Below are 14,053 nucleotides of genomic sequence, written 5' to 3'. Positions count from 1 at the left end.
GGGGGTGGGTGTTTTTTTTTTTTTTTGTTTGCTTGTTTGGTGTTTGGTTTTTTGTTGGTGTTTTTTTTTTTTTAAATTATTGTTTCATAAATCTCTTTTGAATTCTAAAACATAATAAAGTGTTAGTCCCAGGGAAACCATAACAACGTATTTCCTAGCTATTACCCTGTCCTAGTCTAGTGCTGAATATGTTAATCACTACCCTGTCAGGGTCATTGCAGCGTGGCTGGTTTGAGGTTTACACGTAAGGAAATCTACTTATCGGCTAGCCTCAAGACATATTTCTTGTTTCCTCACACCAAGCCACCCCAAAGAGCCAGCACATCCCGAGGAGAACCTTACAATGATCATCTGATCTGTAGTGCACTTGCAGAGTTCTTTCGCCTTCTTGCTTTTCTGCGAGGATTGAGATGTTTTTGCAGGTGGGCTGGACCCAAACGGAGAAGTCAGCTCATCCAGCGCAGCCTGCATCCTGAAAATCATTTCAGAGTAAGATGAAAATTAGTCACTGCAGGCAAAGGTTAACATCACATGTCAGGTACCAGGGCCGGGCAGCGACTCTTATTACAGAACACTCCAAACTAAGCCAGATACAGCAAAGCTTCTCGACCCCTGTGGTGCCAGCTCTTCTGGAGGAGGGAGGGAAGGAGCGGGGCTCTAGGAAGAGCCACAGTTGCATCAGAAGGTAAATTAACTCTTGATTAAGCACCTCACCCACTTCCACAGCCATCCTATTCCCAGGATATTGGAAATTCAGCAGCTCCTTGAACAGTCAAAGAGATATACAACAAACTGAGACGCAGAGGGCCACGTCCACAACACACGGGAACTGCGGGTGAAGAGTGCCCAAGTCCAGCAGCTCCATCCTCAAACCGCTGCTCACATGCAACTCGACATCCAAAATGCTCCTGTGTGTGCTCAGGGTTTTCGGCAGCAAGCTGCTCAGCTCAGGCAACATTGCACCTGAGTCTAACTGGGATCCAAAAAAACCTGAAGTCTACCTCAAAAGTCCCACAGACATGCTGCTAACTTGTTTAATCTGTGCATAAAATTACAGCTGTGATCACACACCTAAAGACACGCCTGGAGAGAAGCCCCCTTACTAAAGCTGTCAAGAGTTTTTTGTCTGCTACACTCCAGGCCTTCACAAAACCCCACCTCCCTCCTCAGGGCAAAGCACACCAAACTCTCAGTCCCGGGAAAGGACCGTAGCCACCGAACACGGTGACAAAACCATCACTTGAGCCACACAAGAGGTCACCAAAAGCCTACATGTCAGGTCACGGCCAGGAGTCAGAAACGCCGTACTAAAGATGCAAGCGGAGAGGGACATGTTTGCCCTTCAATGGGTTGAGGAGAACTGTGGGTTTGTGAAGTTCCCAGCAGATGAAAGGGCTTGAGGAGATGAACGCGAGGAGATGTGGCTTTGAATACCTGGGAAGGTGAGCACGGCTGGCTACGTGACCGCGCTGCAACCCACAGTACAACAGCTTGGTCTGAGCATTTCTGGAGACCTGATCCACACTGGACATCTGGACAGCACGATACGAGGTCAGGATCAGGGTCCTACCCCCCAGACTCAGCAGGGGAAGTAGCATCAACTGAAGTCATCTTACAAAGCTTCAAGTGTTCCTGTTTTGTGAGGAAAGCTGACTCTAAAGTGCACACCACATCAGCACCACTCTCCCCTCAAGGAAGAAAATGAAAAATTGAATTCTAATGACCTACAAAGCATTTCATGTAGGGATTGAAGCGTACAAGAGCTAGTGACAAGGCTTTAGCCAAAACCCACGGTAGCTCAGTCTCGAGCCCACGCTCTGTGTACCTCTGGGGTCCCAAGATTGCTTCCCCACACAGTCGCTGCTTCTTCACCACAAGTCCCAGCCCCTCACACCAACACCCCTCTAGACCGGGGGATCGGCAGCATCTCAGGAAAAACCCCTGGTGCTGGGGTTGAGCTCTGCTCCGCCATCTAGCAGGGCCGCCTTCCCAAATCAGGGAGTGGACCGAAGCAAGGCCAAGAGGAATTTTTCATATTCAGATCCAGACATGGAGGCTTTACATGAATTTTTAAGTTGATGACATGGGCTTCAGCTACAGGGAAGCACATTGCTAGAGGCGTTAATAATTGCAGAGTTTTTCTAACCTACCTTTACTTTTCTGTATGTAAGGTGGCATTTCTTAAACAATCTTAAAATGGGAAATTGTAACTGTTGTGCAGTGAACCTTAACACGGAATTAGTGAGATGTACCAAACTATTTCCAGAGTTTTTCTAACCTACCTTTACTTTTCTATATGTAAGGTGGCATTTCTTAAACAATCTTAAAATGAGAAATTGTAACTTGTGCAGTGAACCTTAACATGGAATTAGTGAGATATACCGAACTATTTCACAGATCTGGATACTATGGAGAATTTCCAAAGCAGAGACTTCATGTAGGAAAAGCTTGTGCTCATCAGCTTCCCAGGAGACAACTGCAAATCCAAGACTGATTTTCAGTTAATCACAAACATCAGGATTTCCACAGATTCCAGGGTTCCACTTGCACCACGGAAGGTATTTCAAAAGCCACATGAGGAAGCAAAGCAAATATTGCAATCAGATCTCTCTTTCAACACTTCTGCGGCAGAGGACTACAGTAGCGCAACAAGTTTTGGAAAGTTTATTTTGGCTCTTTTAGGAGTAACTTTAAGCTGGTTTTTTTTTTTTATGTTCACAATAAACTGGGCTCAGAATGCTTTTGTTATTAATAAAACATATCAAGAAGTTGATTCAACATGGGAGAGGGATTAGTAGCTCTGGTTCTTGTGTGGGAAAACAAGTCTTTTTTCACTAGAGGTCTATGAGTACGACAGCAAATTAATTGAAGAAATAAGCTAATCCGAAACAAAAACACTGGGTAGTACAATTACATCTTATGAGTAAAGAGTCCTGCAGCGCCTGCAAGTAATTTAAGCAATATCATGTTTTTTACAGAATCAAAAAGCATACTTCACACGTTTGTGCTTCATTTCTATCACACTAAATATCAAACATCGCCCAGCAGACTTATAAAATACCCACTCAGGTAAGCATGGGAAAGTGGAAGAGAAGCAGGCACTCCCATTAATCCTTGTCACCCATTTTTATTACACCTTCTGTCTTGTCTTCGGCACCTAGATCAAAACCTCTGAGCATGCTGCTACCTAATGCTGCTGCACTAAATCTCTCAGGTTAACAAAAAGCGCAATACAGAACACACCTGAGCAGTGCAGTTACCGATCTTTGCACTTCAGGTGATTTCTGCACAGCGAACAGACGCTCCTTGGAGTACTAACAGTGAAGATGTTGGTCAGGGTTAGCCATGGCAGGGTAATAGTTACAAGAGAATAACACAGGAAGAGCTACCATGGAAAAGCAATGAACTTCATGGCAGAGAGAGCACAGTTTGACACTAAATTTAAAGAACATGGGTATTCTACACCACCAGCACAAGGCAGGTAAACAAGCCTTCTGAAATATTTAGCTCCATACAGCTTTAATAAGCCAGCGACTTCCCCAAGAGTGAGTCATTTCAACTGTTTAAAAATTAATACTGTAGGCTTAACGGGTAAAGGAAATCGAGTGTGACAGAGACAGAGACACTGTGAGTTCCTGCAAGAGCCACAGCCTGGCCTGGGCAGTTACTGACCTGCCTCGTCAGCCCTTCCAGCCTTACGCAACGAGGGACCCGCGGTTCAACTGGCCCAGTTAGAGTTGAGTTTTCACACGCTGTAGCCGATGTGAACAAACTTAGCTCAAAAGGTTCCTCGCAACACAGAATTGCTTCAAACCTGGCAAGAATGCCCACGCCTGAGGCATCACTGCCATACCAATTGGTGATGTAGGTGGATGAAACTCATGAGCACGCATTATGTTTGCTGTCTGCAGTGCCACACGCCAAAAGGTATCTACAGAAAGCCATACCATCGATTAGATTTGAGTGAGGGACAGCAATGCCTCCCTGCTCGTTGTACGGCCAGCGACTATACCGTGCCGCTGCACTTGCCAAACTGTTTGAATAAAGACAATTTGTTTTGATAGCTCTGGCCACTACTTAAATTCATAGCTAGCACTGTCGAGGGTCTCTGGCTGATGGGAGGTGCAGGTCCCTAATGAACAGTACATAAAGACCGAAAGTTACCGCTCCTTAGGGACACTCCAGACAGGGAGATACAGAACACACAGAAGTAGTATAAATAAGTAAAACCCCCTCTACAGGGCCCAAATACCACCAAGGCTGTGCCATTCTTGGTCATGAAAGTATCCTGAAACAGTCCTCCTTGTTCTAATGATTTTACCATTAGCAACAACTAAGAGAAAACCATTATTTCCTTTTTAGCTCAAGAAGTAAAGCCCATCAGCCCAATAATATGCACAAATTCACAAGTAAAATGTACTACAGGCAATAAGCAAATGCGTATTTCCTTGTTTATAGGCTAGAATCTGCCTAAATCAATGCAAATTTAACCTTTCATCTTCTCTTTAAAAAAAAAAAAAAACAAAAAACCCAATACCCCCCCCCAACAAACCCAAAACCCACCCTCAGACTCCCAAACTTTACAAGGATTGGGAGAAAGTTAAGCCATTGTTTTTAGAACTGGTACATTTTTTTTTAAAACAATGATTCTGCAGATATGACACTTCTGATCATTCTTGGAGAGAGTTAGCAAAGATTAGCCTACCTTTTCTTGCTGGCAGGGGGTGCACTGAATATGGGGTAGACAACAGCATTTGAAGGAGATGCTGGAAAAGACGAGTGAAGTTGCTGTGTTTAGAATCCTCTTCAGTTGCAGAACACGTTCAAATTCAAACACCATTGAGACTCCAAACTGACACACAACAGTCAAACTGAACTCTATAGACAAGAGCTTATAAGAGTACTGGGAAGCTGCTGATGCTGAGGATATAAAGGTTACGTTCATGAGTGGTATCCAGCCACAATTACCTTCAATCCACTTAAGTGACACTGACCAGGCTATCTGGTGCTTTCCCCTCTCACATCGCAATTATGAAGTGGAAATTTCTGCAGCAGCAGTTTAGTGTTTCCTTGGCTATTAATTAAGAGTGTTAATCAAGTGCATGTTTCACCATTTCCTATTATTTTGGCTGAGGCCAAGCACAGGTTTCTCCATTTTCCATTATTTTGGCTGAGGAAGCCTGAATCTATAGCTTCTTCATCCTAAAGAAGCTGGGAAACGATGGGCTCAGCACTAGGTCACAGCACACAAGCTGCAAGTTGTAGGATAATTTAGCGAAGATTTTGGTAAGTAAACCCAAGCAAATTATAAATTAGGAATGTATTTTCCCTCAAGTGTGAAAAGTTTAGGTATTAGACTGCTTTCTGCTCTCATAATTTGACTGCATTCACAAATAGAGACTTCTTCAGAATTACAGAAACACAGTAAAGTACATAAGCAGAAGAGTGGCCCTAACAGTCTCCAAAAAACATACCATGAAGATGAACCAGTTGTTTCTAGGAAACAGGACACAATAAAAATGTCTCTTGTTAATATCAGTAGTGGAAAAGATCATGAGGAGTCATGAAGAAGACGCTAATAAACAATAAAAAGCCTCCGGCTTCCTAGAAATGCAGGATTTTAGAGGGCCAAGGCACTTCTTGGGAAAGGCCCCAGCAGGCAAATAATGTCAGGCAATCTTTGGGAATGTGATGGCAACAGCTTCATAAACAGGTGGAAAACACAGTAACAGGAGTCTTTTACACAGAGCATGCCACTCCTCAGAACAAGAGGAGGAGGCACGGAGAATTGGTGACCTTCAATAACAGACTTCACCAGTTCCAAAAGCGGATAAGCAAGTTCCCCTGTGAAGCAAGACTAAAAGGGGAGGGGGGGGGAGAAAGGGCTCAGGAGTGCTGGCAATTTCTTCAAGAAACAGATTAAGACCAGATGTGTCAGAAAGAAGTGGAGTAAGAGACAAACAGGGCTAAATCATGATCATTTTTTCTCACTGGAAACTCAAGGAATCACCATGGGAACAGAAACCAGGGCAGAGCAGAGCAGCAACGTGAAGGACTGAAAGCAGAATTGCCAAATGGCAAAGCGAGCTCTACCTGGGAAGGCCACGGTACCAGGAAAGCACCCTGTAACAGCAAGAGGAAAACCCAGAAGTTTCTGCTACCAAAAGAGGAGGAAACACTAAAACCAGATGACAAATGATGAGAAAACATTTAATGCCTTTTTATTCCAGCCATCAATAAAAGAATTAGTTGTGATGAGAGCGTTTGCACAATTAAGACACAAAGGAGATACGAACTTCCACAGCTGGGGAAAGGTATTGAGAGAATGCTCAGATAAATTAGACCTTTTCAGACCAGCAAGGATTGACTTGACCCAGGGCTGCTGAGGCTAGAATAGCGAATGCTGCCTATTTTTATGATGGAAAAATGGAGAAACCAGGAAATTAGGATAAAATAACATGACCTCAACTTCTGCAAATATATTGGCACATGTTAGTGCGTACTTGGAAGATGAGACAGCAGGTAGAGGCCAACGCATTATTTTGCCTTAATAAAATAATATTTAAGCAACATATTTTCTTTTTATTATCACTTGTTATTCCTGAGAGCAAAAATAATAAATGTCTTAAAATGAATATATAACTTCTGAAAATTCCCTGCGTTAGTAGGTCTCTGTAAACCAACCATAAGAAAAGGGGCAAAGTTGACTGGGGAGAGACATACTCAAATAATTATTGTTAATAATTCACCACTGAAAAAGTACAGAGTGGAGTTTCCTCAGTGACCATCAGGAGTCAACAATAACAAATGCTTATAACTTTGTAGATAATAGCTAGCACTTAGGGGCATTTAAGTGCTTAATTTAAAAAGCATTCTTGCATTGAAAAGTCAGAAACAAATAGACTGACATAAGAATAACGATACTTAACAACAAGCTGGGACAAAATAAGGGATAGGGATAAACTGTCTGGGCAGCAGCTGTGCATTAAACACTTGGGTGATGTCTACCTCAAACCAAAGGCATCTCACAAGCACAAAGTTTCCTGTGGAAATGTATGCGTTCACTGCATGCAAAATGCATGAATTACTCCCTTCCTGCTAATTAGTGCTCATAAGGCTCAGGTGGAGATCTGTTTGGGAATACCATGGACATGGCTCAGTCTTCAGAAAACAAGTGAAAAAGTCAGATGCCTAAAAATCAAGATTTAAAAAAGGGAAGGTGAAAGAATCAGGGAAACAGTCCAGGGAGAAACGAATGGGGAAAAGCATAAAATAGGTTTCAAATACAGTAATTTCCCAAATCTCACTGGGAATGGGCTATGTAGTAAAGCAAAGAGGAAAGACAGGTTAGACATCAGGATAAAAAACAGTTTACAAACTACTTAACATTAAAACAGATTCCTCAGGGAGACAGCAGCCTCTCCATTGCTACTGTCCAGCTTATTTAAACACTAAATTATAAGACAACATGGGAATTCAGCAGAGTTGATCCTGCTGGGGAGAAGCAGGTAACCTAAGAGATTTTCCAAGTCTCTTCTGCCCCATTTTCCTACAGAAACAAAAGTCATAGACCAAGATATGTATAATCTAACTTACCTCGCTTATTCACCTTACGTGGAGACTGGCTTGAAGGAATAATGCCATCATCTGACTCACAGGTTGTAGAAGAACTGATTTCATCAACATCCTATAAATTAAGACATTTTCTTAGGGCAAAAAGAAAACTCTCGATTTGATCAAATTCTCAGACAGCAGCTACAGAATCACATATAGTTCAAGTGACTTTCATCACAATGAGCATTAATTGACATGATGAAGTGTTACCAACGGCTGTATTTTCCAATAATGCAATGCAGTCTTAGCAGACTACCTGTCATTAAAGTGACACCTGACTGCTGAATTTGAAAATGTTGCTGAAAACGCTGCGCCCCAGCACTAAGGAAGAATCCATTTCCCGCAGGTTACTCACAGCCCTGCGGAGTACCGTCGACATTTCTCATCTACCTGCCTTTGGCTACCGCAAGACCAAATTCAGCTTATGACAACGATCACGGATTTTGATTCTCCACACCTTAACACCTATGTTTAAAAACAGGCAGGACCCTGCTTTTGTTTTATTGCTGGATGTGGTTTTGTTTTTTTTTGTTTTTTTTTGTTTTGTTTTTTTTTTTCTTTTGTTTTTAAGTAAATCTTAACTGTAGGGGTTTGTATCATTTCTTCACCTTAGCCTTTCTGGGACTCTGCTTTGTATCTGTCTACAACTGTGCCTCTTCACAGCTTTTGGAATCCTCTCGCAAATGTTCTATAAAAATGAAAGTTTGCCAAACTGGTTTTTGCCTTGAACGCTGCTCTTTCTGTGTATGACAGTGTCTTATTTCCCATCTCATCAGGAACCCTAGACAGTCACCAGGTAAAGCCACTGGCTGTAGCAGCATCTGAGACTAGATCAAGGCCAAACTTGGCCTGTATTCCGTTTGCAGTAACAAAGTCATCAAGTTCCCTTTTCAAACACTCCATGCGTCTGGTTAACCTCCGAGAAACAGTTTGCCAAGACAAAAAACTGCCATCACGGCAGACTGAAATGCTTTCAAATTTATTTTTTTTTATTGCACATGCAAGATTAGATTGCACAAGCTAACATTTGTGTTTTATTAATGCTGCATTGTAAAAACATATTGACAATCAAGTCAGGAATGTGAGAGAGATGCTAAAACAGTGCAGGTGAACAAAGGAGGCAATAAACTGTCTTTTATTGAACCGACACAGGAATATAGAACACATTAGCCCTATAAAAACAGCTTCCCATCTTGTTCACTGCTTCCTTTCAATGCCCAGTATAAAATGCTAGGGTAGTATTCCAGTGGCTTTTCCTACATTTTAGATGCCAGAATGCAGCAGCAAAATGTGACATGTAATGAAAGAGTTTGTTCCAAATTTGTATTTTACCGCCGCACTCATTCCATTGCCACCCTTACCTTTCACACCTAAGCATCGCGTTAGAAAGCAAAATCCACATCCCAAGCTAAACAATTCTCTAGCAAATCATAAAATTAAAAGCGAGGTCTGGCAAGCATTAACTGTTTGGCAATAAGCGAGACTCATTGTGAAGTTTAACTATTCCAGCACTGCTAAACATAATTGCACAAGAATCAAATGCGTGTTTAAAAAAAACCAAAAGAACACTTTTCTATCACCAGGAGTATTCACTGCCAAGGTAGCAACAGATAAAAAATTGCTTCTACCTCTTCAGAGATATACAAAAGGGTTACAATTCTTCAAACACAGGCTGGCTCAGAAAACTCATTATTGGTTTGTTAAAGCATGAGAAACTGGGGCTTAGCCTGGCTTCCTTGGAGAGGGGAGCTGCAGAACTAGCATGCATAGGTCCTGCTGAGAAAATAATCGCTAATAAGATAACCCCAGACAAGACCAAAGCCTGCTAGCACTGCTTGAATTGCAGCACAGGCTGTACCAGCAAGAAACATCTTTTGACCCCAGAGAAATCTCTAAAAACACTCTAGAAACAATTCTGCTTTCTCTGACCAATTACTTCACTGGATGAGAAGCATGTGGCCCAGGAAAACCAAAATTGGCTTTGAGGAGCACAGCAGCAGAACTCTTGAGAAGCACCTCCTTTCTCCAGCTTTGAGCACCTAACATTTCACAGACAGACAAGACTTGTCTAGAGGGAACACCCAGGAGGCAGGCTCATGACCTCCCACAAAACTCTGCAAGGTCAGACTTGGTGTTTGTTACATTTATTACAACAAGCAAGTGGGGGAAAAAAAATAAAAAAAATTACACAACCTATTTTTCGGCTTTGCCCTTTATCACGAGGAAGAAAAAACCCAAAAAACACAGATTGTCTTTTGGAAAAACATCATGCAGAAAGCTTTCCTTTCAGCCATCATAAATGGAGTATTTCACTGCAACGGACAGCTCGCAACAGACAGGGATGCTGACAGGATCTTCTGGAAGTTTACCCCAGTTTTATCCCTTCACAGGGCAGGAATAAATCTGTGAAAGTTTTCCTAGGCAAAATCCACTAATATATCTAAATAAACACCCTATGTCTGAATAACATGCGTTACTTCCAGCTTGCTCAGCAAGCTCTGTGCCAGCTGAATGCCTCTGGGGGGCCGGATGACACCTCTACTTACCGCGTCCTCTGCATCGTTGTCTCCTGCGGCTGCAGACTTGGACGTACAAAACGGACCAGAGGTCCTTCCGCTTCTCTGCGGAGATGTTTTTCCTTCATGTGCCGAATCGCTCTCTCGATTTACACAGCTTGTAAAGTCCTCCCTGTTTTCATTTTCCTTCTTCTGAGGCATAGAAATACTTCTCAATATACCACCCGCCTCAAGAATTTTGTTTCCATCAGCTGAACTAGGCTTTGTAGTTGTTGGTGGTCTGGCCTGATCGTTTTCTTGCAGAGATTTGGGGAGACCCTGGAGAGACTTAGTGTCTACAACTGGTTTTTTAGAGTGCGATTTCTTCCTGGCAGAGAAGAACGCTGCTCCCAACTGGAGTTTCAGGGCTGGTTTAACTGTCATGCTTAGGACTCTGAAGGGTGAATCCATCTTCTTTTTAATTAGGCAATTCACATTCTCTTTCTCCACACTGGGTTTTCCCACTGGTATCTCTCTCTTTGCCTTCTTAAGCGTTTTGGGGACAGTTTTGCCCTGCTTGGAGTTTGTTAAGTGCTTGGTTGGCTTGGAGCTTGTATTCCTGCTCAAGTTCACATTCATCTTCTCAGTCCTGCTGGCAGCTGGGAGATTTTCATCCCTGTTCCTCTCACCCAAAAAGCGGTTCTCATTCAGTTGTTTCCTCTCTAGAGTAGTTAGGTATCGCTTTTCTTTGCTATAAAAAGACACGGCAGGCATGAGGGGCTTGTACAAGGAAGCGGTCTTTGGGGATATTTTCCTTAAGGACTCCCTCTGCGCGGCTGTGGGAACACTGTCTGCCTGAAAGGGTGAAATATCCAGCCTCCTCGACAGCGCTGGCTTTCCCAGGACAGCCTCATTTTCTTTCATCTCATCACTGGAACTAGATGACCATTTTATTTGAGAAGCAAACCAACTGTTTCTTGATTTCTTGAGTGTAGATAGACCTTCTGCAAAGCCTATCATTTTTTTCACAGGATTCTCAAAGGCTAAGGATGAACTGCAAAAATAATCACAGAGCAAAACATCACATGTGCTATTGAAAGCTTTTTAATTATTGTTTTACTTAAAAATAACACTTAATTTGCACTCAGCCTAGTTGCCTGTACTGGTATGTGACCTGGAATAAAAACAAATATCAAATTCCAAAATATAATACACAAATATCAAAAGGCCTAAGACTTGCCATTCTCCACGTTATTTTTTTTTTAAACAGCAAATCTGTTTTCCTGCCTGAACTTGTTAAAGCACCTGGAAACAACAGTCATTCTACTTTCTGGAACACTGCTCACAGGATCAGCACTATTCATGATTAAGGAGGAGGGGGAAAAAAAAAAGTTTGATTTGTTTCAGACCAGCTCTGTCAACTCAGATTTATGCCTCTGAAAAAGCTTGTGCATCCCCTACCCCCATATGCAAGACTGATAAAGCTGGGGGTGATCTCACAAAATTTTACAGCAGTTTCCGAAAAGCATGCACTGAAATCTCACTCTGACAGCTGTTTCAGCATCTCAAACCTCATCAGTAAATCACTAACAACCTCTGAACCTACTGCCCAATGGGAGATAATACATTTATACGAAGGACACGTTCAACCACTCCTCACTGTAACATATTTGGCACAGAACATAGCAAGGCATTTCCTTAGCGCGCATTTACACCCTATCTCAGGAATTTGTCCTTCAGTTCAGAAATCTAACTTCACTCTTGGTCTCCCCTCTCCCCCAAAATATTTTTGTGGGAGAAGTACAGGACAAGCATGAGAAAAAAAAACAACTGCTCAGGTGGTAGAGTTATGAAAGAATGAGAAACAAGCTATTCTTTTGGATTTAAAGCACAGCTTTTTGTTCATGGCCAGTGGCTTCTCCTCCACTAGATTTGGGGGGGCAGGGGGAGAATCTATTATTTTTTATGTATACATAAAAAAGGAACTATTTTTCTATTAACGCTAGAAGACTATTCAGATAATTTGCGCAGACCTCAGCATTTCTGTACTGTATATCCAAGCCTTTCCAAATGGGAAAGACTGAGGCTTTACCACAAAGAAATGCAAACATCAGGGGTTTTATTTCTTAAGTTTCTGAACAATCAGTTTTTACGTTTCTGCTGGTTTTGTGATGACCTCAGGGCTAGGTCTGTGTGTGAACGCCATGTACAGGAATACGCACTTGACAGAGCTGACTGCCGAAACAAGATACCCTTCTTTTATTAAAGAAAAAAAAAAGAAGCCCTAACGCAAACTAATGTGGTGTACTAATGTGGGCCTGCAAAGTGTCAGCTCAGTATAATGGCTTTTTTCTCATTTCTAATTCTGTGCTACTCTACATATTAGATGAAACTTCTCAAGATGCTCAATACAATATAAAAACGTTATCTCACTGAATAATAAACATGGCCTAATGCTAACTGTGTCTCAGAACCATCTTAATATTTTTTCTATTTTACATTAAAAGCTCTCAAGGATTTTAAACATCAGTTTTATTCTACATGCAGCAATTAAGTTGGTTCTATTAGAAAAACAACATATATGAAAAGTTTACATACCCCTCGGTATCAGTAGAACTACGGCTCCTTTTCTGTGGGGTAACAGCTGCCATGCCTTCACCAGAGCAGCTATAAAAACACATTTTTAATAGCTTGAATTAGATTTCCAGTAAAAAACAAAACTAAACAGAAAAACCAAACTTAGTAAAGAAGGAAGAGGAGGTGGGGGACTGGGAAGAAAATACTGAATGGAAGCAGTTCAGGCACGATGGAGACTAGAACACCGGGCTGTGTTTCAGTTGCGTGTAAGTCATAAAAAAAATGCACACAGAAAGGATCTGTCATCATGGACAAACTCATCCTAAAGTCCCTTCTCTAAAATGGAGTCAGAGAATTCAGAAACATGTTTTACTTTCTGTCTCTCACATTCCTCTCGTAAAGCTCATTCCAGACCCCACTGACATGGTTCCTAGAAACCTACTTGCTCCTGCCTATACTCACGGTCAGTTTATTTCCACAAGGATTTCACGTTGGCATTTACCTTCCAGCCAAGGCAGCTCTTTACTCAACAGACTTTTAGAGTTTCTCTCCCACCTTCCATCTTGCCAAAAACCATAAACCGCGCTTTTTTAGCCTTCATTAACACAGCAGCCATTTAAACCAGTTTAACACTTGACGCTGTTTGTTCCATCTTTTCCAGTTTGAGATAATTATCGTACAATATTAACTTTTCTGTTACTTGGTGTTTCACAACTGAAACCCCAGAATAAACAAATACCCTGCATCCAAGAGAACTGGTAATAAATATTCATAAACTGCTAGAATACCCCAAAGAATGATTTATTCAATAATCTACCAGCAGGGGGAAGTTCTTCCCAACCTGCCTGCATTAACGCGTCGCTGATTTTGGGGAAGCGGTGACTGATGACAGCTCAGACACGACAAGCTGTTGTTGAGCCCAGGAACACCAAGGACACAAGTGGCAGCAGAAGATGGAGCCAGGAGCTGCGTAGCTGCAGCAGGAGTTGTACAACCTCAGCACAGAACAGCGCTGGCAGAGGGGAACTTCAAGAGAGGCCAGGCAATGCCCTGGAAGCAAAGGGCAACGATAACAAGCCTGCAGGTACCTGGGAAATGAGATATCAGCTGCAGATGAAAGGAAGACGATAAGACATGGCCGCACTGTTGGCAAGAGAGTCAAGGTGTACATGGAGGGGGGCAATCCGTATAACTTGCATTATTAACCTGGGGATCCCTTAGACAGCTCCCTGCTGCCGACCCTAGCCACCCCACGCCCCTTCCCAAAACGCTCTATAGTCCTGTTCCCAGGCAGCCCCTCACCCCAGAAGCCCCACACCACGGTATTACATTAGACCTTCATCCCAGCACCCCACAGGCACCCTGCA

At 42.4% G+C, this 14,053-nt stretch overlaps 1 protein-coding gene across 1 annotated transcript in view; it reads right to left on the bottom strand.

Annotated features, from left to right (window-relative positions):
* Positions 1 to 12,760, bottom strand: part of ESCO2 (establishment of sister chromatid cohesion N-acetyltransferase 2) — a 17,270-nt gene extending 4,510 nt beyond the window's left edge. Inside the window, exons 1-3 of the mRNA XM_009698661.1 lie at positions 12,708 to 12,760; positions 10,605 to 11,163; positions 343 to 396 (exon numbers count right to left, since the gene is read on the bottom strand). Coding sequence (XP_009696963.1) covers positions 343 to 396; positions 10,605 to 11,163; positions 12,708 to 12,760 — 666 coding nt within the window. The remainder of the gene's footprint in view (positions 1 to 342; positions 397 to 10,604; positions 11,164 to 12,707) is intronic.
* Between the last annotated feature and the right edge of the window lie 1,293 nt (positions 12,761 to 14,053).

This window comes from Cariama cristata, unplaced genomic scaffold (assembly GCF_000690535.1).
Source record: "Cariama cristata isolate BGI_N322 unplaced genomic scaffold, ASM69053v1 scaffold15614, whole genome shotgun sequence".
Lineage (NCBI taxonomy): Eukaryota > Metazoa > Chordata > Aves > Cariamiformes > Cariamidae > Cariama > Cariama cristata.
Note: the sequence above shows the minus strand (reverse complement) of the source record. Positions and strands in the feature narration are given on the sequence as shown.